Genomic DNA, 21,705 nt, shown 5'->3' on the forward strand with positions numbered 1-21,705 from the left:
GTCTCCTTCTCCCTTAGCAGCGAGACCAGTCCCTACCTCTTTTCAATCAATCTTTCATACCGTATGCCTTTTCTACGCCTAAAACAAGTTCATGTCTCTCCTCTCTGAAGTCGGACCTTATTGAAAAGTAGTACGCTTTCTTTCGTGGTGTTCAGGATCCCATGCTTTGTAGTTCACGCATGGCTTTCTCTAACGAAGCTAATGCCGAATTAAAGACCTTAAACGGAAAGACACAGGAGGTGGCGAAAAACGAAAAAAGAGAAAGAGCTTACAAACTTCTCTGAACCCGGTAGCCAGCGGAGCCCTTATTCATGGGTTAGGGACTAGCATTGAACAAAGTTGGTGACAGCCGAAGAAAAAGTGAAAGGGCAAGTAAATAATCTAAACATGCGGGTAAGCAGCAAAAAAAGAATAAAAGTAACGCGCCCTACCTGTTAGTAAAGTAAGGCCTTCCAGAGCCTATCTAACACAGACATACACGCGGATGAGGACACAGAAATAAATGGACGTCGATCCGGTACTGAAATTGCATAGCAAAAAATGCAATATGTTCATACTTGATGAAACGCACATCATCCAATTCATGATTTAAGAACAAGAGAACGAGATATTGACTTTTTTTACATCTGTAACTACATTCTCACATTTCTTTTTTGATCTCATGACTTTTTATGCGATCGGAAAACGAATGAAATCAGAAAGATAGGCGGACGACTTGACCATAAGGTCGGATGTTTCCGTGAGCAGTAAGCAGCGGATCTCCCCTTTTTGGGGGAAAGCTGGTTAAACAAAACTAGGGATAGCTAGCAGGTATTTTCTAAAGGTTCAAAAAGAAGGTATTTCAAAAGGGCTTTGGCAAAGGAGGTTCACCTTGCCTGCTTTCCTTGTCCTCCGTTCATCGATATCCTATACTGGATACCTTTGCCTTTTCCGAGTGGAGGCAGTAGGCTATTCTCGTTCTTAGCTTTATACGCCGAAACATGCCATTGCGTAGGCTCGTAGGCGTAATTCGTATTCGTATTTGTTATTGGCGTACGTAATTTCCTTACTACGTCTATCGCTTGTAGGAATATCTCTAAATAGGAATCGTAGTCCTCGTATGTACATCTTTCGTATTGTGAGAAAGCACCTATGCCGCTAGAAATAGTAGCGCCTTAAAGAAGGCGTTCCAGGTTCTTTTTCCCCTGGTTTGTATCAGAGCTGACCACTGATAATAGGAAAAATGAAACATTTGGTGTGTTTTAATTCATTCTCAATCTTGTTTCCCCTTGCGCTCCGAGGGAAATAAAGGGGAAATCACTGATTCATTTGGAGATGTTTTCTAACTGACTCATTGACATGAGAGATTGGATGCGATGCGCCAGTCACTCGTACTACAGCGGACAAAGGTCACCGGCAAACGACCGTTCCACAATGGAACCTGGCACTACTGTTTGCCCTAAGGGCCGACCCACCTTTTCAGAGAAACAGACACATGAAATCACTATATTACGCATTTTCGAGATAAGAAAGTGGAGAATGCACTCTTCCCTTTTTTTACATTTTAAACTCATGTTCATGGTCTGTTTTATTCCCAATTGTTGCCCGTGTGAAAAGAAAGAAGAGAAATTGGGCCATGTTTCCCGAGAGAGACTGCCTTCTCTCAGGCCAGCAGTCTTATACTTATAGTCGACTACTCTATGACGATCTGACCTCTTTCCTGGGCTCTGCTTGCTCGTCTACGCTCCGACCAATTCAGTCAAAATCGAAAAAACGATGTTTCCTTGAAAAAGTCTAAGAAATAGTAGTAGTAGTCAAAAAGTGCACTTTTTCCATATATTTCGATTTATAGGGATCCCTATCTTTATCTCTATCCACAGAGATACCTATCTATATAGAGAGAGATTTTTCTCAAAATTGATCTAGACTATCCTCTATCCGGATAGATATGTCCCTATGAGCGACTAGGCCGATCTTTTTTTATATGTTTTGGCCACGTCCGTTTCCGCTCCGAAGAGGAAGGTTTGGATCTTTCAATCTTATGTCGTGAGGGATGTGACCTATGTTAGGTCCATAAGATACCACAGCTTTTAGTGTTCTATGATTCACCTCGAATAATGAGTAGGTAGTTCGATCCTTTTGATTCTTATCTTCCTAGTAAACGGGGATCCGGAGCAATAGGTCGAATTACTATATAAAGAAGACTTTTCTACAAAAGGACTTATTGTTCGAGTAGGAAGATTTCGGTTTTTCTCCTTCCCTCTTTTCAATAAGAAGAAGTATTTGAAATGAAACAAATTCCTCTTCATTCTGTTGTGCTCAGCGAAGGAACTGCCTAAGCATACTTTTGCGGATCCAAACTTCTTTGTTCTTTCAAAGTCTTCTTCTTGCATATAAGAACGCAACTTTTGCAATTCCTTGGATTTGAGTAGTAAGCGGCATCCCCTCTGAGTTGTGAGTAAGCGGAACCATTCTTTTTTTGTTCTTCTCCAGATTCTGGCCGGTAGGAATTTGCCTCTTCTTTTTCCAACTGATATGGCCGATAGGAATTTGCCTATGATTTTTCCAACTGATATGTCGATATAGAAAGATCTCCTTATTTCAAAACCGCGGGTTCTCGCGTCATTTTCTTTAAAAGATATTAGATCACCGTGGGAAACTTTCAAATGAGTAATGGTTACCAGTCCATTATTCAAACAAACCCTTCGATGACTTATCGGCTGCCTTGCTTGAGGAAGAGTGTCACTAAAATGGAGACGAACCGGAATCACGTCCGATCTTGTTTCTTGATTGAGTAAAAAAGGGATATATGAAGTTCGTTCTCTTCCTCTGTGCATCTCCCTTATGGGTAAATCCCCATAATAAAGAGACAACTTTCGTGTAGTTTGTGATTTGATGTTACTGTTTAGATTTTCTCTCCGAGAAAGATTTCTTTTAATGGATCTCCTCTTGTTCCTCAATCTTCGGAGAATACGGCGTTGGATTAGAGAAAGTTCTCTGTTCCGAACATTTCCTGGAAGTAGACGACACGTTTTAAATCTTAATGCTGGCATGGCATATTTCGTTGAATCAGTCTTTTTCGCCACATCGCGTATAAAGGGAATCGAACCCAACTCTTCCACGAACCCCCCACGAATGGCCCTCCCTTAATTCAATGAACTATGAGAATTCCTTTTTTCGTTTTTTTCTTTTCAGTTCTCATAAGTCCTTGATATACTAGCAGAAACTCAATACTTGACCGACTGCGTCACAGTGCTCAGGTAAAGTGGCAGTGGTTGAAAGCGAGCGGAAACGTCAGTGTTTTCTGTGCGTTACGATAGTAGTGGTGAAAGAAAATCCAATTCAAATATCTCAACGTAAAAGGAAAATCGTTTCACTTTGAAAGGAAAGCTAGCTATATGAGATCGAAATCACTCTATCTACGATATTCATTGCACCATGATTGAAGGACAATGAGGGGCAGGTTATATTCCCTTTCTTCTGATCGATTGAGCTCAAAGGCAAAAGGCACTAAAGATGTTTAAGATGTTTCATCAGAATTGCTATTGACATCGACTCGTCCGAGAGATTAGCAAGCACCTCAGGGTTGTGAGAAATCCATCCCCAAAACCAAGAATTGGATCTATTGTTTTCATTTTCTTTCCCAAACAATGTATCTGTTGATACCAGAATTGCTTATATTGCTCGCCCTAAGATGGAAAATGCGATAGAACCCACTTTACATACCTCCATAGGAGGAGATCCCTTAGAAGAGAGTGAAACAGGCAGTACAGCAATTCACAAGCCATAGAGAACGAAACTCGGAAGAAGATCTAGTTTCAAGTCAGCTAGGAAGACCTCTTTCTTAAATTAAAGGGAAGGGGTCCACATAAGCCCCAATTATTCCCTAGCTTGTTAATCCAACATATCAGTTGGCGTGTCTGAATAAGAAAGAGTTGGGCGATGGTTTTAGAAAACCCGAAACTAGCCATGCCCTAAAGAAAGTGAATTCCAATCTACGTGAATCACGAAAGAAGCAAAGCCGGTCAAAGAATCGATTATATGCCTTCTCTTTCCATAAGACCGATGGCCTTAGTAACGTAACGCACAGAAGGAATAGAAGACAGAGCGAGGGGATATGTCACGAGCAAAAGGGATGAACAACTACCCCTGTATACGTAGCTTTGTGTAACAGGGGGAACGACTGTTGAGTCAAAAAGCTGAGTGAGAAGGAAGCAAAGGATCGGTTGTGGCGGGATACGAAGTGCTCTGCTAAGCCAATACGAATGTTTACATACGAACCCACGCCAATACATACGAGTAGTAGGGGTATTGAAATTCTCATCAATTAAAGGTTAGGGCTCGGTTTCCGGTTGACTTTTCGAATCCTATCCTCTGTTTCTGGTTAAACCAATTAAATAGGAGTATCCACCCAACTTTCATATGCTGTTGTTCCTATACGCTAACGGGTTCATCTTTATAGGCAATGATTTCATTTGTATTCCAATTCGTACGTATACCCCATCGCTTTGTTTACCATCCCTATCGTCTCGAATAAGGTTTCCTAGCCTAGCCCATCTCGGTGTCAGCTACCGAAAGAGAAAATTGGTCTAAGGGCAGCATCTACTCGTTCATCGCTTGCCTCACATCGAAAGAGGCATGGCTTCTCTCTTCACTCACTCCCCTGTTTGCCAGCTTCAATAGCATGGAAGAAGGTGTTCAAAGAACATAGTTTCACATCTACATTTTCTCCATTTGATCTTGATCAATAATTCACTTATAGAAATAGAATAGAATAGAAATATCAAGAGAAACACTCTTCTTTCCGAAGATCCATTTCTAGTGGGACATCGTTCATAGGGAGCGCACATCCAATGCGCCCTCTACTCTTCACTCTTCACTCTTCACTCTTGTGCTCGATATCCTCTTCAACAAGGATTTGCGGCTCCAATCCCTTTATTTTTCCAAAGGTAAAAGATGGACAGACCGAATCCAAAATGGAGGCGGGTGTCCCTTTCCTAATGCTTTCATAGCTTTTGCTCGTATCGTCGGAATCCGAGCTCTATGGGTATTCAACAAGAACCCAGCTGGGATAAAAAAATGGGTATACTTTATAATGATCATGCCCTTCATTCATCTCTTTTCAAACTAGGAATACATCGTGGAATAGAATTGATCATTTATTTATCATTGTATTATAGAGGCTGTTAGCGGAATTATTGCATTCGAAGTCAAATAACTTGCTATAATGATACTAGTACCTATTGCGGCATAACGCATTTTTGAAGGTTCATCATTGAGCGCGTATTCACTCTGCGGAAGTATATTACAAAAGGGGTACTTATTTCGATATATCGATATAACTCTATCAACCAAATCATCATGTGGAATGATGTAAACTAGCCTAAAAAAAGTGAAAGAAGCCCTCATACCCACTCTTCTTTCCCCACCAAACCAACAAGTAGTAGGTTGGTGGGCCTCGGTATCTCTATTTGCTAAGATGGATACCTACACCACTCAATAGTTCCAAATCTTTTTTTATCCCATAGGAAAGAAAATGCTTCTAGCAATTTTTGACTTTCTTCCGCTGTCATACGACGATCTTCACAACCTTCCACCGGAGGCTTGTTTCTGTTTTCTTCCTCTTTAGCCATTGCTTCTTTAATCATATCTTTGATATTCTTTAGGGCAATTTAAACATGTTCGCATCCGCGGGAAGCGAAAGCCAGAAATAGAATTTCCTCAGGTTTAAGAACCGAAAGGAGTTTATCCAGATTTGGTACCAAACCCGGGAAAAACCCTAAACGAGCTCTTAAAAATCGATATAAGCAGGGTCATAGGAATCCTGAGATTCCCCTCCCTCCGCTTTGGAGGAGAAGCTTCTTCTATGGCTATGGCCAAAAGGAGAAATAGTCCTGTTCATTATATTCCTCCTAGAATCCAAGGCATTTCGTCGGAATACATCCTGTCTTTTCACCTTTGTAGTCCTATGCATAGTAAGTACTATAGCCCCAATCATAGCTACTAATAAAATCAGACTAGAAACCAAAAACCAGACGGAATAGTAGGTATAAAGCAAATTGCCCAATGTTTCCAAATTAGTCCAACTTCGTACCTTTCCGGCATAAACCGTATATCTCAGAGAGGTCGTATTTCTGTGGGTTGGTAGTAATGGAATGGTTTCATTATCTAAAATGAAGAACATTTCCCACCAAAAGATCAGTCCAATAATACCACTCACTGGTAAATAGCGCAATACTTCTTCGTGAATCTCCGCTATTTGAATATTGAACATCATAACCACGAATAGGAATGAAACGGCAATAGCTCCTATATGAACTACTGGGGAGATCATAGCGGAGAAGTCGAGACCTAACAAAATAAGTAAACCAGAAGTGTCGCAAAAGACTAGGATGGGAAACAAAACGGAATGTACCGGATTTTTAGCACGTACAACCATCAAACCAGAGACCAAAGCAGGGCTCGACAAAACAGAAAGTATCATGGTACGTCGTCCTCCCTTGAAATGGAACTTGAATGCTGGAGCAAGAAGACGCATTCAAGTCGATCTATTACAACCAGCGCGGTTGTTCGTATTTCATTTTCTTCTTCCAAGCCGACGCTCTTCTTATAAAAGAAAGCACTCACTGAATTACTTACTGAATCTCGTCTTTCTCTCGGCGCCGAGAATTTTTGACGTGTCCGGGTCGATCAGAGGTTCGGCTTGCTTCTCCCCCACCCTCGCCTATGAAATGGATAACCCTTGCTGCCATAGCAGCAGGATTTTAAGGGCTTCTGTTGAAGCGGAATAGGAGGAAGCCATGCATTCTTTCAAGAATCTCCAAACCCCCCCCCCTTTACCTTCTCTTTCTATTCTATAAAAAGGCGAACATCTAATCTAGGCCCGGTCGCCTTTCTATGAAGGCGAGCAGCCCAGCCCTATAAAAAGGCGAACATCTAATCTAGGCCCGGTCGCCTTTCTATGAAGGCGAGCAGCCCAGCCCCCTTGTTGAAATTTGGATATTAAGGAAGCCGTATTTCGCAATAGCAGCTCCGAGAAGTTGGGCTTAGGGTGCGCCTCCTGCGGTCGTTTTAGTGACTCAATTGGCTGGCTTCCCTCAGCTCAGACTGGTGTTGCCACCTCTCCCAGGACCGGAATGATTATCCCCGCCCGATGGGTCTACATTCATCCCTGAATGTCGTCGGGTACTCTTCACTTCCCCGCCATTCTTGTAACCGTCACCTGTAATCCGCGCAGGTGTGTCCGCACCCCCTAGAGTGGACGAGAAAGAAAGGATTTTTTCTCGGAGCAACCCCCCCTGGTTCCATACCCAGGAGTTCACTTTCCCGTATGAGCATTCGGTACATATATAAGTCAGTGGAAGAGTCAAAGGGTCACCACTACTGAGGATCTCCCCCCTTATCTTAGAAGGGTCGTCTGAGGGTTCGCCGCGGTTCATTGCTGTGCTTACACACTAGGCTACCCTTCTCCGAAAGCTCCGCGGGACCACCTATCACTAGTCTTCGGCCGGAGGGGTTTATTGCACAAAAAGGCCGGGACGCGGGCTCCCGCAGAGGAAAGCCCAACGAATGTCAGATGCAAAGCCCTGCACCTCATTAAGATCATATTGGCATACTCTCCTAAAAAAAGAGCAGACCCCATTGAAGACGGGAGTGAGGTACAACAAGGCCATTTCCGTCCACCTTCTCACGGAGCCGTACGTGGACGTTACCGCTCATACAGCTCCCAGCCAGCAAGCAGTTAGCTTTCCTCTAGAAGTCATGGAAGTGTGGATAAATCGACAGAAGGTTTTTATTTCTTAAAAAATCGCCCTAACCGTCCTAAATATGGACGGAGAGCGGTCTCGAGTTTTTCGGGGTCCTCGAGATCGCATTTTAGGTCGAGTGGAGACGCTAGGGAGTCTGTGGGCTTCCCTTGGCATTTCAAGATGGCCTCTATCGTCTTTTCGAGAGCCTCCCGTTTGCCCGTCAAGGGGCATTTGACATCCAGAGACAAAAGCAGTCCCACATGAAACTGGGAATTTTCCCCAATGGACGTAACCAGCTCTGCTTTCGCGGTCCCAAAAGCAGAAGCCCCGAACGCTTGCAGTTGCTTTTTTCTCTTTATTCCTTCTAAGCGAGCCTCTAAAGACTCTACTCCTACTTTAAACTTAGAGTCCGATTCTTCCAATTCTTCCAAAGACAAAGTAGAACTTCGTTTTGAGGAGTTTGCCCCCCGTTCGCCGCCGTCCAGCCGGCGGCTACTCTGGGATGGATCGAGGTTTAGGCCAGGGGGCTTGCTCCCTTTCTTCTGGAGCTAAGGAAGGACCTGCGGGTGGCGTTTCCGGTAAAGGGGGAATCTCAAGGAGGGTCTCCAGACCTTCGAAGTGCCCCACCACCAGGGTTGGCGTTGTGTCGACGACCCCCTCTGGCTCCGGGCTAGAGGTAATTTCGATGATCTCCCCGGCCCTTTGTTCCTCGTCACCATCGCAATAACAATAAGGAGACGCGGTGACGTCGTCATCCAGAAGGAAAAAAGAAAACCCCAAAGGTACCGAATGGAATTCTACTTGTCGGGCTTGGATTCGTTTCGTTTATCAAAAATCAAAATAATAAATAACAACCCATAAATAAAAGAGAAATTACGATAACAAATCTAAAGTGAAGCCAATCGCTTATAAAAATAAACCAGTCTCCTTTTAAAAGGAACTGGCCAATTCACTTCGAAAAACTATGTTCTAACTTGAGCAGAAAAATTGGTGGCATTTGACATCTAAAGTTTCACCACCCCTACTACTGCCCGAAATCCTGCTTTGGTGAGCTTTCCCCAAGGTGACACCGAAGGTCTACCTCCTTTCGTGCGCCCCTCACCTCCTCCATGAGGATGATCCACTGGATTCATTGCAACATCATGAACAATGGGGCATCTGCCTAAGCACCGGCACCCCCACCACGCTTACGGCTCTATACCTACTAGACCTGTATTCGGTAAAGCTTTCTTTCTATATGCTAATTCTCATGCAGTTCATATTGTCGATATGAGTATAATTGCCTCGAGAAATAGATAAGAATTCCTTCCTTTACCGGTAAATGAATAGGAATCAGGTTAATAAAACCGGAACTGTTTCCGCCTTCCTCTCGAACTGAGCTATTTCTCTGAAATATACAGTTTCACATCATTACAGGAAATCCTATACCTGTGTATTACCACCCGGTATGGAGCCATCGTCGTCTTCGGCGTAGCGTGAAGACCTTCCCACGGTCTTCGAGTCGTTCTTGACTGGCTAGCAAGCACCAGTGGAATTTAACTGCCTTGTGGTCGGGACACCGCCTTCTTCTCTAGAATCACGCAAGTGGTACCGCTCCCCACGGTAAGGAGAAAGACCTTAAGGCATAAACGTAGAGCCTGAGTCCACAAGATAGTATTTTCTCGGTGACGATAGTGGCCATTTTCCGGTTCAGTGGTTGTATCCAGAAAGATTCTAGAGTCATTTGCCGTACCCTCCCAACCAACCATCACATATGTGAAACTCATGTGAAAATAAAAAGCACACAAACTCTTCTGTGTTGGCGAAACTCGTTTTCCACGATAACGTATTTGGTTTGCTGTTGGAACTCGGGCAGAAATGTGTGTCCCGGCTCCAACGCTATTCTAGAAATGCAAAAAATAGAATAATAGATGAATTAGAAAACTCAACTGTTCTTTGTGATTCGGTACCGCTTGAACTAACTGGCCCAATTCTTGGTAGGTACTTATTAGGGGGAGGGCCAACCACCGAATGAACAACGATCTCCCGGTCCCACTTGATTCCTGGGGAATTTAGGGAACCCTGCGGACTTGACTCTTTTAAGAGGAAGAAATTCGAAGTGAAATATCTAGAATATGCTTTACACTCCATTTTCACACAGGTATGCCCCCCTACCTTTCTGTAGATTGATGCACTAATAAGACTCCAAATCCTTGGTTTGAGCATCCCTTTCTTTTGTAACCTCTCTTAGGAACTTCAAACGGAACAAGGCTAGGATCCTAATCTCTATTCCTTCCTCCTTGGCGTCAGATAACTCCAATAAAGCATGACTGAAGTAGATATAAAACGTGTCGAAGAGCAATAGACTCTTTTTTTATAGAGCTTATCATTGTCATTGATTGACCAACATGACTTATGGATTGCATTTTATACTGTGCTATTTGAATAGCGAGATTCTTGAAAGGCGGAGGAAATAGACTTTCTTGCTCCTGCATCATTCTTGCTAAGGGCATCTAAGGAACTAATCAAAGGTTATGAAAGAGAAGGCTTGAAAAGGAGCTTACTTTTCCCGCTAATGCTACTTCCGCTATCTCGTAAGGAGGATACGACTCATAAACCTCCCTTGGTATTTGGGTAGGGAGAAAGATAATTAATTAGACTGAGTGAGGAATGTATACAACTACTGCTCAAAAGGCAATAAGAAGCACGCACTCCTACTAGACATGGAAGGAGTAAACCTAAAATATGCTTTCTTCCCTTATGTTGAATCGACTTCCTTGTCTCTTTCTAGAAAGTCAGCAGCTGGCCCAAGGTGACCTACTGGGAAATGAAAAAACAATTGGTTCAATCGAGTACTTATAAGCCGAACGGAGTTCTCTTTCATATTGTTATGTTTACCTGGAATGCCATAAGCCTGCTCTCAAGGAACAACTCGAATCACTGCTGACGCGGGACTTGCTTTCGCACGGGGAGTTGGATAAATTACCCTCTTGTGGGTATGGCGATAGATAGCAATAGCAACGGATTGATTATGATTATGATTAAGTAGACTGACTGTTGGATGAGCTCCAAAAGGTGGTGAGCCTGATGAGTCAACCAAAGGGAGTGGGCCCTTTAAACCCCTAGGGCGTAAGCATTTCTGCCTATCCAAAATAAGAGGTCAAGTCAATCTTGAATGCGGTTAGTACCTATTAGTATTAGATACAGAATCCTATTTGCTTTGAGCGCCCCTATCCTATATTCTCTCTATCTATAGATGGAGAAAGACATGCTCGATATGAATTGGGACAAAGAAGAAAGTCAAAAGCAGGAGGTAGGTCCGTGGTTTCATGTTGAGTAGTGAGTGGTTCCTTGAGGGGAGTCGGCAGAAACCTTTACTCATTTGATTTCCTCCCAAAAGAAGGAGGGGTTTTCCTGTGGTAGGCGCCAAGAAAGATACCATGAAATTAGGCACCAGGTACTATCCATCACACTTAGAGTTGGTATTTATTGTTTGATTCGAATCCCTGCTTACCAAACAGTTGTCATAACAGATTTGAATGACGATATCCAATTATGAAATGGCTAGAGGAGGCACAGAGATAAGACAGAACTGATGGTAAGGTAAATCAAAGGTTTTCATTTACCTTATCATCGTCATAACTTTCTTATCTATTTGTGTATGCTATTAGAAAGGGAAATTCGATACAACCAACGCGCAAAACCTTCCGTCTTTCCTATGAAAACAACTTCCGCCTGGATAGAATAGTTAGCCAACATGAATTCCTGCTTATTGTCCTTCCTACCCATAAGTGAGAGCAAGGCCGAAGTAGAGCATAGAGCTTAGAAGTAGGATCTGGTAATTGGTTCTGCTCAGCAGATGCAAAAAAAGAGGTGTTTTTGGAGTGAGTCCCTGCCAAGCGGCTTTTGATGACGGTGTCGTCAACGTACACTTCTGCATTACGACCCAACTGAGACCTGAGGATGAGGCTCATTAGGCGCTTAAATGTGGCGCCGGCATTTATCAAACCGAAGGGCATCCGCTTGTAGCAGAAGGAAGGGGCGATAAAACTAGTTTTTTCTTTGTCTTCCTCAGCCATATAGACTTGCTGATACCCAGAGTAGGCGTCGAGGAAGCTCAACATCTCGCACCCTGCGGTGGAGTCGACCAGTTTAGTCCTTGTACTTCGGTGGAACCAAATTCCAGTATATGGATTGCAAACCTTTTCTGCTTTGGGTCTTAAGTGAATGAAAGGGTGGGTTAAAAAACCATGGCCAGCCCCCCTCAAGAAATCTCGCCCGTAGGTTACTGATGGGATGCTAGCTGCCGGTATACAGGAAAAACGTGGTGCAGAGCACGAACAAGATGTGCTAACACATATCCCTTATATTTATTGGTTCTACAGAAGATGTATGATAAAGAGCTGGCATTAAGTCATGCAACGCGCTCAGGCTTTATAAGAGGAAAGACTCTCGCCAGTATAGATTGAACGTACGGCGCTTGCTTACAAGACTGCTACTGAAAAAGGCTACCTCTTCAAACTGCCGAATGCCCTATTCCATCTATCTTTCCCTGAAAAAGCGTATACTTTTGTTCTATAAGCAAATAAAGCATACTTCTTTTGCGGATCAAGCAGTCTTCTACCTTGGTGGGTAGGGGAGAATCAAATCAATATCGGAGTATTGCTCTAGCTGCTGCTGAATTAACCTGGATTCAATCGTGACTCTCTGAACTAGGCTGTACTTCGTCTTCCCCTCTGGACCTCGGAAATGGAAAAAAGTTACCGGTGCGTAATTGAAGATTCGGTGAAAACTAGTCGACCTTTCATCACAAATTGAAGCAGAGGCTGTTAGTTGAAAATCCATTTGCAGATCCTGTTGTTGAGGTAGAACCAGCTTCACCAATAGCATAGACTCTATCAGTCGAAGAGATCAGCAGGTACGAGGATAACAGAGACAGAGATAAAGGCTTCGTCAGCAGAGACGAGAGCGGGGCCCTTTTGAAAATCAGAAATAAAAGGGGCGATCAACGAATTGACCAGGTGTAAGCAGAGGGAACTGGAGCAGAGCAATATGTAGCATACTTTTCCGTTCGAGACCCGTATCTAGACCCTTGTGATCGATAGTCGGACCCATGCTGATGGCACCGAAATCCTGCCCCTCCCGCGGAACTAGTACCACCAATAGATAGGCCCGTCCCTTCTTGGGCAACCCTGAAAGTATCTTCTTGTATGGACTGAAACAAGACAAACTACTCGCGGGACCCACTTAAGATTCTTTCTTTAGTTTTCTGCTTTATTCCTTTCTTAGAAAAAAGTAGCTTCCCTTATTAGTAGCGCTAGTATCTTTTCATAATGATGACTTTTTTTCAGAGCTTCCTAGAATTTGAGAAGCTGAGGCATTGCCGGCTGGGGGGAAATTTGATCGAAACTAATAACAACTAGTCACGATTAGGGACAAAGCTCAGCTAGTATACGTAATGTGTTCAAGGCGCATTTCCTCCAACAACTAGACTAAAGAAAATAAGGGCGGAAGGATTTACTTAAACGTTGTTGCATGAGCGGCTTCTAAATGAGTGGTTGATGATTCACTTTCTGATTATTACCCGCTAGCTATTGAAGCGGCAGTGTGACATCGGCCCACTGCGGAATGGGTGCCACCTAACTATGATTCGGTGAAGGTTCCACCTTCCTTCCACAGATATAGTTATAGTAGTTCCACTCGATGTGGATCGCACCCATGCTTGCTCAGCTCCAGGATCAGGCTCCTAAACCTATTTTCAATAAATAAGTCATCTGGTCTATGTTGTTGGAGTTCCGCATGACGCCTTAATCCCACCTCTGTGTCTAAGGAATAGCCTTTTCTTCTTTTCTTTATTGTTCGTGGGAACATGTAAGATTAGCAATGGAAATTTAGCTACGGCCGTCCCTTCCTCAAGCAAACAACGCGAGACTTAGTTAACGAAACAGGAACTCCATCCCTTGACACTAATTTCTTATACAGAAGTGGAATCGAAAAAATGCGGGAAAAATGCACATTCAATCTTGAGAAAATGTTGCGTAACTGCCCTTGCCTCAAGGTCTTGAGAAACCAGAAACTAGTGTTCGATGGCCCAACAAATCCTATTGGTTTTCGCAGGGGATGTCATTTTTACAAGCTTTCACATGCTGAGCGTGACTATGGATTTTATATAGTTATGGAATAACCTTCTTATCCGCGAGTTCTTCGGCCAAAGACTCATGATATCGCTTGTTGGGCCCTTGATTCCGAAGTACCAGTACCGAAGGCGGACTTGAATGCATTAGGTTGGGAAGCGGCCTAGAAGGTGCTTAAAGATAGGTGACAGTTGTGAAAGTTTAGTCGACTTGTCGGCAGCAACTGACCTTTCTTTCATCAAAAGTAGGAATGAAAGCTGGCATGCAGATAAGGAAATCTCTTTTCTTCTCTTCTACTCGGCTACGGACCTTCTAAAAGGAGAAGCAATAAATACAAAAGTGCTAGGTTTGGATTTGAGTGAGATCCCGGATCGGTAGCTTCAGATATCCCCTCAGACTGGAATGAGAATTTTGATAGATTTCTTTGCTTTAAAGCATAGTTGCAGGTAGGTTATGCTCCTTTGCTTCATCCCTATAGTCTAAGGATTGCCAATCAAACAGTAGCAGTAGACTAGCCATATTCATCTTCTACAGTCTCCTGTTTCCCCCTATTTAAAATGGTCAGCCTGCGCAGCAGAAAAAAAGGCGCTCTAATCGTACTCGAGCCCTTAATCCCCCAATAGGGCTTACTTACCCGAGTCAATTCTTTCCTTCCTGTGCGAAAGCAAGGCCTCTTTCTCGACTTTACTTGAATGCCATTTACTGAGCTATCTTCTTTTTTCTTCTTCTGGCGAAAGCACATTTTATTATTTTACGGAAGCAAGACGAAAGGTCATTTCGCCAATCTGGGGAATAACAGTGAAAGCAATCGATCGGAGAAGCCCCCCCTAGTATTGAGAATGAAAAAGTGGATTCATTCCCCAAGCGTGTGTGTGCTTTCCACGGGCCTGATCTCGATTTCTTCTTAAGCTGTTATGTCCTCCAAAGTGAAGTGGATTGGTCGGAAGCTAGACTCCAACAGCATCGATACTCAAATAACCGGCTCTGATACATGGCTTAGAACCTTCAATCTTTAGCCATTATTCCCAGTTCAGGTGGTTGGGTACCAAAAGTTATAAATATGCCCAATTTCTCCTTTTATACTAGATTTCCTTAACAAGGGCATCCAATTCTTGAAACAAATCACGCTCCCTTCTCTTTCCACTTTCACTTTCATGCCTAGTTCTTTTTCGACTTGGCAATCGTAGCAATTTATGTAAAGCCTCCTGATCCGGATAAACATGCTCGATACATTCTAGTGAACTACGAAGAGAAGCTAGAACGGTGGAAGCCTGAATCCAGTGAGTGCCCATTCTTAATAAACTTGGGAATAGTAGCTCCTATGGTTTCTAGAGCGAGTGAATGAAACACTATCTTCTTATGAGCGGAGATAGAGAGCTATGTCACAATCAATAAGTGAGATGCTGTGGGCGAGGAATCTTCTGTCACAATAGAGGTCTTCTTTTCGAATTTAAGTGGGACTAGCTTCTTCCTCAATTGATATTACTGACAATCTAGCAATTCCATCCTTTAGAAGAAGATAAGTAAACCATTTCTTTGAATTGCATGATTGAGTGATGGATGCGGACAATCACAAGCCTACTTTGTTTATAGAAAAGAGCGTATAACCCCCGATCCCTACCTGTTGTAGAGAATCTATCGTCTAAACTCTTCTGTGCCATTTGCCGCCTAATACACTATTTCAGTATAATGTTGTTTGCTGGTGCATATCTCTTGATTGACTATTTATTGGTTATTAAGCATTAGTGAGCTGACCTATGTACAAGTTCTGAGTCAACCCCCAGATCTGTATCTCCTTGCCTTGTAATCTCTCATTCATCTATTTATGTGCATGCTTTAGCGAAGTCTCCAGCCCCATAAATATTAGTTAATGCGTGATGCGTAAATCAATAACTAAAACTAAAGTGCCGATCATCCCATGCTACCACAGGATTTTTCAACAACATGACATATTGAGAAAAATCTATGTTAGAGCCGCCATTTCTTTACGGTTACATTAGTGTGGATTGTTCTTCTGATTCTTATAGGCCTGGCACCCTAGCTTCGATAGATTTATTTGATTTTGCAAGCTATGGCACAGGAATGTGATATGGGTCGTATCCCGCACCTCCCTTGATTCCGTGTGAAATCCATCCTAAAAAGCACGAGTTGGATCGGCGTAAAGAACAAGACGAACGTGGTATTATCTCTATTAGGACGGTTATGAGGCTCTGCTCTTTTTTTCTTTATTCAATATCTATTCTTTGTTTCTTATATTCCGCTAATTGTTATCTTGAATGTATCTTTATGCTTAATAGATAACTGGTGATGCTAGAGCTGTCAAGAAGGCATTGTTTGCAGTATCAACCATCATCTACAAATGCCCATCAAAAGAGACCATTTCTCTTGAAACTTCTGTCCCTCCAAGCATTGTACATCCTTCAGAGCTTCCTGTCTATCCTGCTAGTAACTTCTACTCAGTGTCAGATGCAGCTATACCTTATGGAATGGACATCCAAATCTAGCTATCTTAGCAAAGAAAGTGGCATTCAAATCTACAGGTTTTTCTTCTTTAGCCTTTTCGCCCAGCGTTGTCATTATTGACACGTTTTTGCGATCCCTGCTTTTGAGATCCTCAATGACTACCACCAGAAAGGGAATGTGACCACCATTCTTATTTGAGAAAAGTGTCTCCACTATAGCACTAACGATCCTAGACAGCAGAGAAAGCTTGATTGGAGCTAAGAACTATTTCTAAAGGATCCCTTCCACTCTTGTGTGGAAAGATCTTTCTTCGTTCAGTCCAGTCTGATTTAAAACGTGTTGTCTACTATTATAGGGGCTGTCGTTAGGGTCACTCCTTCTTATGCCGGGAGATGGCAGTTATCTATATTTAGAAATAATAAAGAATATGGGTGTGATTGTCATCACAATGGAGTGATCGAGTAATCAGCCCTGTAGGTTCCTCTCTATTTAGATAGACCCCATCAACATGGCCATTCCCTTCTCCTGGTAGCAAAAACCCATTAGAGGTTTGATTCTCAAAAGAAAACAGACCAGAAACTCGAAACTATTCCTACTCGCCAGGTGGCTTTATCAATTTGAGTTTGAAAATAGGAAAAAAGGGTGTCAAAAGTAGAAGTATCATATCTTCTTAAGGAGCCCAACTCTAGCTAGAGAATAAGAGGATTAGGTTTTGGCAGGATGCGAGGTGCCAACTTATTAAGCACGAGAGTCGTAAGATCCCGGTTATAGAAGAAGAGTAGGCCAATCCCAATCTTAGGCTGCAACAAACAAGGAAATTCCCGTCATCAAATCGGCCTAATCCCCAAAAGGAAATCGCAATCCAAAATCCCTATATACGATATACGATAGATTCCGGGCACCTTGCTACATGACACTTGTCTCGCATTGCATTACTGACTGCTTCTTCTTCTGATTTCTTTGCTTTGATGATGCCCTTGTCCCAAAGAGAGTTCTTCAGCTGAAGAGTACTTTGGCACCCTAGAACACATCTCCCTCTGGATGAAGCCAACAGGTCTCAGACAAGAGTAGTATCTGTGGCTTCATCGAAAACTATCAGCCAAAATCCAAATAAAATGCATCATAGACCCAGCATCATCCTTCACTGGGAACTACAAAAGCAACATCCAACTTCAACCTGGCGGCCTCTGCACACAAAACCTCCAATATATCAGAAAAGATAACTTTTTTTACAGTATGGGAATTTGGCCCAATAGTCCCTCCAATTTGAAGTGATCAAGCCACCACTGGTACCAGTAGGGAACAGGTACTACCACCTCCTCCAGCTCTAGCTGAGCTCTCCAGTTCTTCTCCATCAGTGAGTTGCAATGGGAGCATCTCAACATCCTCTGGTAGAATCTGTGCAATCCAAGCCTTCTGGGACATCATCCACCCGCAACTGCTTTCTCTCTTGCAGCTCTTTCATAGCAATGGCCTTTATGTTTGGAGGCTAACCCAGGCATCCATCACTCTCCTCCCAAAGAAAAAATATGCCAACACCGTCGAGGATTTCAGGCCAATCAGTATCATCTCGAGATTCATGAAAATCGTTTCAAAGAAGAGGAACAAACATTGTCTTTAACAACACTCATCCACTTATTGACATTGACACGTATCAATCGGCGTTTATCAAGGGTCGCTCACTCATAGAAACTTTCTTGGTTGTGACAGAACCACTTATCTTTCGCCACAAACATAAGATCCCTATGGTCCTACTCAAGGTAGACTATCGCAAGTCATTTGACCGAGAAAGAGAAGAGTTGTGTCTTAAAGTAAAGACGAGGATGTGGAAATCCACACACACTTGTCTTTCAGGCCCAGCCCACCAGGGATTTCCAAATCGTTAGCGGCGGGTCTTTCTTCTTCTGGGCGAGCTGCGGAGCTACTTTTTCTTTCTTTCATTCCATCTGTCTCTGTATGCTTGGGTGAATGCCATAAGCGGATTTATATGCCCCGGTTCCCAGGGTTAGGGTATTCCCTATGTTGAGCCTACTCAGATCAGAACAAAACTTTTGGATTCTCTTTCTCCTATCGGCCGGCTTTAAACAACCTTCACATTTCTTGCTGAGATCCCAAGTCTCCAAGTGGGCCCTCTTGGCCACCTAAGACCTTGGCTTTTTAGAGAATCCCGCTCCTGTGTTGTAGGACTTGTAGCTCGGCAGTCCACCGGGTAGGTTTGTTTATCCTTCCTTTTTCGAGTGTCTTCTTGGATAGTTATAGCGGCCCATAGGCGCAAGATGTACCTTGTGGAGGGCAGCGGTCCCCTGGACATAGCATAGTCCTTTCAGGCAGTGGCCGTTTAGTCCATGGTCCGTTGGATGGTCGGTGCAAGGCCAGAAATTGGAACACATTGATTCCGCTCGTTCCTGTCCTTCGCTTCAGGGCCTGTCCCTCGGTGTGGTCAGTACTCCATACTGTCGGGCAGCAAAGCTTACACTTGTTCACTTATTATGACGGTTCACCAGGGCCTCTTTCCTCCTCCCTTTTCTGCTCACTCGTAGGGGTCCAGACCCCCACAAAGGGGGAGGGAGTCGACTGAACATCTCAGCCATTGGCGGGAATTTCGCCCGCATCCGATCCCCAATTCTTGTTCACCCCGGATGATCGTGTTGGGTAAATTGTGACCTCGTACAATCGTATCGGGTGAGCAACAGCCGCTTCATCACAGTACTGACTTATGGGCTAACAGGTCACACTTTGGCCAAGTATCCTACAAAGAGACTCCCGAGAGCCAAAAGTATTAAAGGAATGGCCATAGGAATGGGCGCATCATGACATCGTAATCTGTCTCGCCCGAATGAATTAGTTGGTACTAGAAATGTTAGAAATAGTAAACGAAAGGAGTAATAAGAAGTGAAAAGGACAGAGACACTTCCCAACCAGAAAGCAAAGTTCCCACTGATGGTATACTTTGTGTAAGCGAGCTCTAAGATCACATCTTTAGAATAAAATCCTGTTAGAAAAGGAAATCCAATAAGAGATAAGCTGCCCATGAGCATCATGGCATAGGTCAAAGGAAAGGAGGAGGCAAGCCCCCCCATCTTCCGCATATCTTGCTCATCCGACATGGCATGAATCACCGAACCCGCACTCAGGAAGAGTAATGCTTTGAAAAACGCGTGATTCATTAAGTGAAAGACGCTAACCGAATAGTTAGAGATGCCGCAAGCAAAGATCATATAGCCTAATTGACTGCAAGTTGAATAAGCTATGACCCTCTTTAGATTGTTCTGTAATATTCCAGTGGTTGCCGCAAGGAATGACGTCATAGCTCCTGCAAAAGTAATAACAATCAAAGCCGTAGGTGAGTATTCAAATAAAGGGGAGCACCTTGCTATCATGAAAACGCCAGCAGTGACCATAGTAGCTGCATGAATCAAAGCAGATACTGGAGTGGGACCCTCCATTGCATCGGGTAACCAAGTATGCAATCCTATCTGTGCAGATTTCCCAACAGCACCAATAAAAAGTAAAATACAAATCAGAGTTATGGCATTCAATCTCATATTGCAAAAAATCCATTCATTTCTGGGAGCACTAGCACAAGCAAAAATGGTTGAATAGTCTACTGTTTGAAAGAGAGTAAAACAACCAAAAATCCCAAGAGCTAATCCAAAATCACCTACTCGATTGACAAGCATAGCTTTTATAGCAGCTTTATCCGCCTGAAGTCGTGTAAACCAGAAATGAATTAACAAATATGAAGCAAGACCTACTCCCTCCCATCCCAGGAATAATTGAAGAAAGTTATCTCCAGTCACCAACATTAGCATAAAAAAAGTAAAAATGGATAAATAACACATAAATCGAGGGCTATGCGGATCCTCAGACATATATGAAATGGAATAAAGATGGACCAAGCTACTTATGAATGTAACCACAATTAACATCACTACGGTCAGGCTATCGAACACAGAGTCAAAAGTGAATTACGAGTCAGGCCAATCTGCGAATCGAGCGAGCTCCCCTTGCAATGATGTGGTGGTGAACCTCTCATTCGTCTTCAGTGCTCTCCGAACCGTGCGGGAAGGTTTCCCATCACACGGCTCACCAACTTGATCTTCTGCGGGAACCTTATGTAAGAACAGGCCTGGCAAAAGAAGTACGGTCTCGCTTTCCTTTGCCACTCAAGTGTACGGCATCTGCCGTGCTTAGGCCCCTTCTTCCCTTCCCTAATCCAAAAATGAGTCCACCGCCTGCCTGGCACTGTATGGGTATAGGTATGGCGTGCAGGTCAGCCTCCCTTGGATTTTAGGTGATTAACTACCGAAGCGAAGAAAAGGCTGGATCAAGAAAAGGGGGGTACTACGAGCCCTCTGCCCCACGCATCTAACCAGCTCGCGTGGTTCACCGGTTCCACCGACGTCACCCTTAGATAGAGTTATTCAGTCGATACAGAGATGCGCTTAAAGTGGGGGGTGTGCTGTCCCTATTGGGCTGGGCCCTTCCCCATAAGGCCCCACCGTCGGGGCATAAGCGCCCTCTTGCTACCCATATGCAAGGCGCCGTCTTAGCCTTGCCTTCCCAGGATCGCTCCCACACCTGTCACGTTCGTGATCGGCCTCCTCAACTGTGTATCGATCGAAAGGCAGGGCGGCAGAGCCCCCAACCGACGGGAGTAGTTACGTCCAGTATGTCCCCCCTCGATTCCCGACACGCTATGATACCCCAGGGTGGGTAGGAGCGGGTCGAGTCCGTATCACCGCGGAACAACTGCAGCGTCCGGATCTGATCTATCTACTCGGCAATTCATCCAGTGACTTCACGGTCGCCAAAGAAGCCCCAAGAAGCATCAAACATTTCCGATGAGATCCATGGAGCTATTCTGAGATAGCAAGAACTAGCTCCCAGTGCGACTTCATAAAAAGCAATCAAAGATAAGATCAAAGAAAATGAAACGCACATGGTGGTCATTATAGCGGTTCCTTCAGATCCTAGAAAACGTCCGAAAAAACCGGCTACGGAACTACCGAGCAAAGGCAAAAAGACAATAAGTAGATACATAAGATCGAGTCTCTTAAAAAAAATCAGACAATGTTCAAGCGGCCTGTCATTGAGACAAAAACGTGTTAAGCATATAAGCACTTTCGACTTGATTTCCAGTGGTCAGTTACGCAAGACGGGAAGAGAGTTTCCTTCTTCAGAGTCCTTTTATCCCAATAATAAGGATAATGTGTGGGCCTTTACTGAAAGAAGATGGTTGATCCCCTTGCCGACTCATTCCATCCTCCCCCCGGTGGGTCGTCCTCTTATTCACTCTCGCGAGCAAAGAAGAAGAGAGACAGCATTCAAGCCAGCAATGGACTGAGGTATGAGACGATAAAGGTAAAGAGAAGGGGGCGTCGTTGGTGCATAACAGATCT

General features: G+C 43.7%; 2 protein-coding genes and 1 pseudogene across 3 annotated transcripts; all 3 read right to left on the reverse strand.

Annotated features, from left to right (window-relative positions):
* Positions 1–1,657: 1,657 nt before the first annotated feature.
* LOC123181070 (ribosomal protein S4, mitochondrial-like) lies at positions 1,658–3,564 on the reverse strand (annotated as a pseudogene).
* A 2,206-nt stretch (positions 3,565–5,770) lies between these two features.
* On the reverse strand, positions 5,771–6,778 carry LOC123158525 (NADH-ubiquinone oxidoreductase chain 6-like). Its single transcript, XM_044576478.1, has one exon. It carries the CDS (start codon positions 6,515–6,517, stop codon positions 5,771–5,773), a length of 747 nt encoding a protein of 248 aa, XP_044432413.1. The 5' UTR covers positions 6,518–6,778.
* An 11,683-nt stretch (positions 6,779–18,461) lies between these two features.
* LOC123181071 (NADH-ubiquinone oxidoreductase chain 5-like) lies at positions 18,462–21,361 on the reverse strand. 2 transcript variants are annotated; one of them, XM_044593284.1, is made up of 2 exons: positions 21,118–21,361; positions 18,998–20,255 (listed from the first exon to the last, which is right to left on the reverse strand). In XM_044593284.1, exons 1-2 carry the CDS (start codon positions 21,344–21,346, stop codon positions 19,033–19,035), a joined length of 1,452 nt encoding a protein of 483 aa, XP_044449219.1. In that variant the 5' UTR covers positions 21,347–21,361; the 3' UTR covers positions 18,998–19,032. The 2 variants fall into 2 exon arrangements, with proteins under 2 accessions (XP_044449220.1, XP_044449219.1); XM_044593285.1 differs by lacking the exon at positions 21,118–21,361 and having other exon boundaries at positions 18,462–21,018.
* Between the last annotated feature and the right edge of the window lie 344 nt (positions 21,362–21,705).

This window comes from Triticum aestivum, chromosome 1D, assembly GCF_018294505.1.
Source record: "Triticum aestivum cultivar Chinese Spring chromosome 1D, IWGSC CS RefSeq v2.1, whole genome shotgun sequence".
Taxonomy (NCBI): domain Eukaryota; kingdom Viridiplantae; phylum Streptophyta; class Magnoliopsida; order Poales; family Poaceae; genus Triticum; species Triticum aestivum.

Coding starts and splice junctions, on each gene's coding strand:
- LOC123158525 (XM_044576478.1), bottom strand. CDS start 6,517: ATGCGTCTTCTTGCTCCAGCATTCAAGTTCCATTTCAAGGGAGGACGA.
- LOC123181071 (XM_044593284.1), bottom strand. CDS start 21,346: ATGTATCTACTTATTGTCTTTTTGCCTTTGCTCGGTAGTTCCGTAGCC. Junction 20,256..21,117: donor TGATGCTTCTTGGGGCTTCT/TTGGCGACCGTG, acceptor CTTTTGACTCTG/TGTTCGATAGCCTGACCGTA.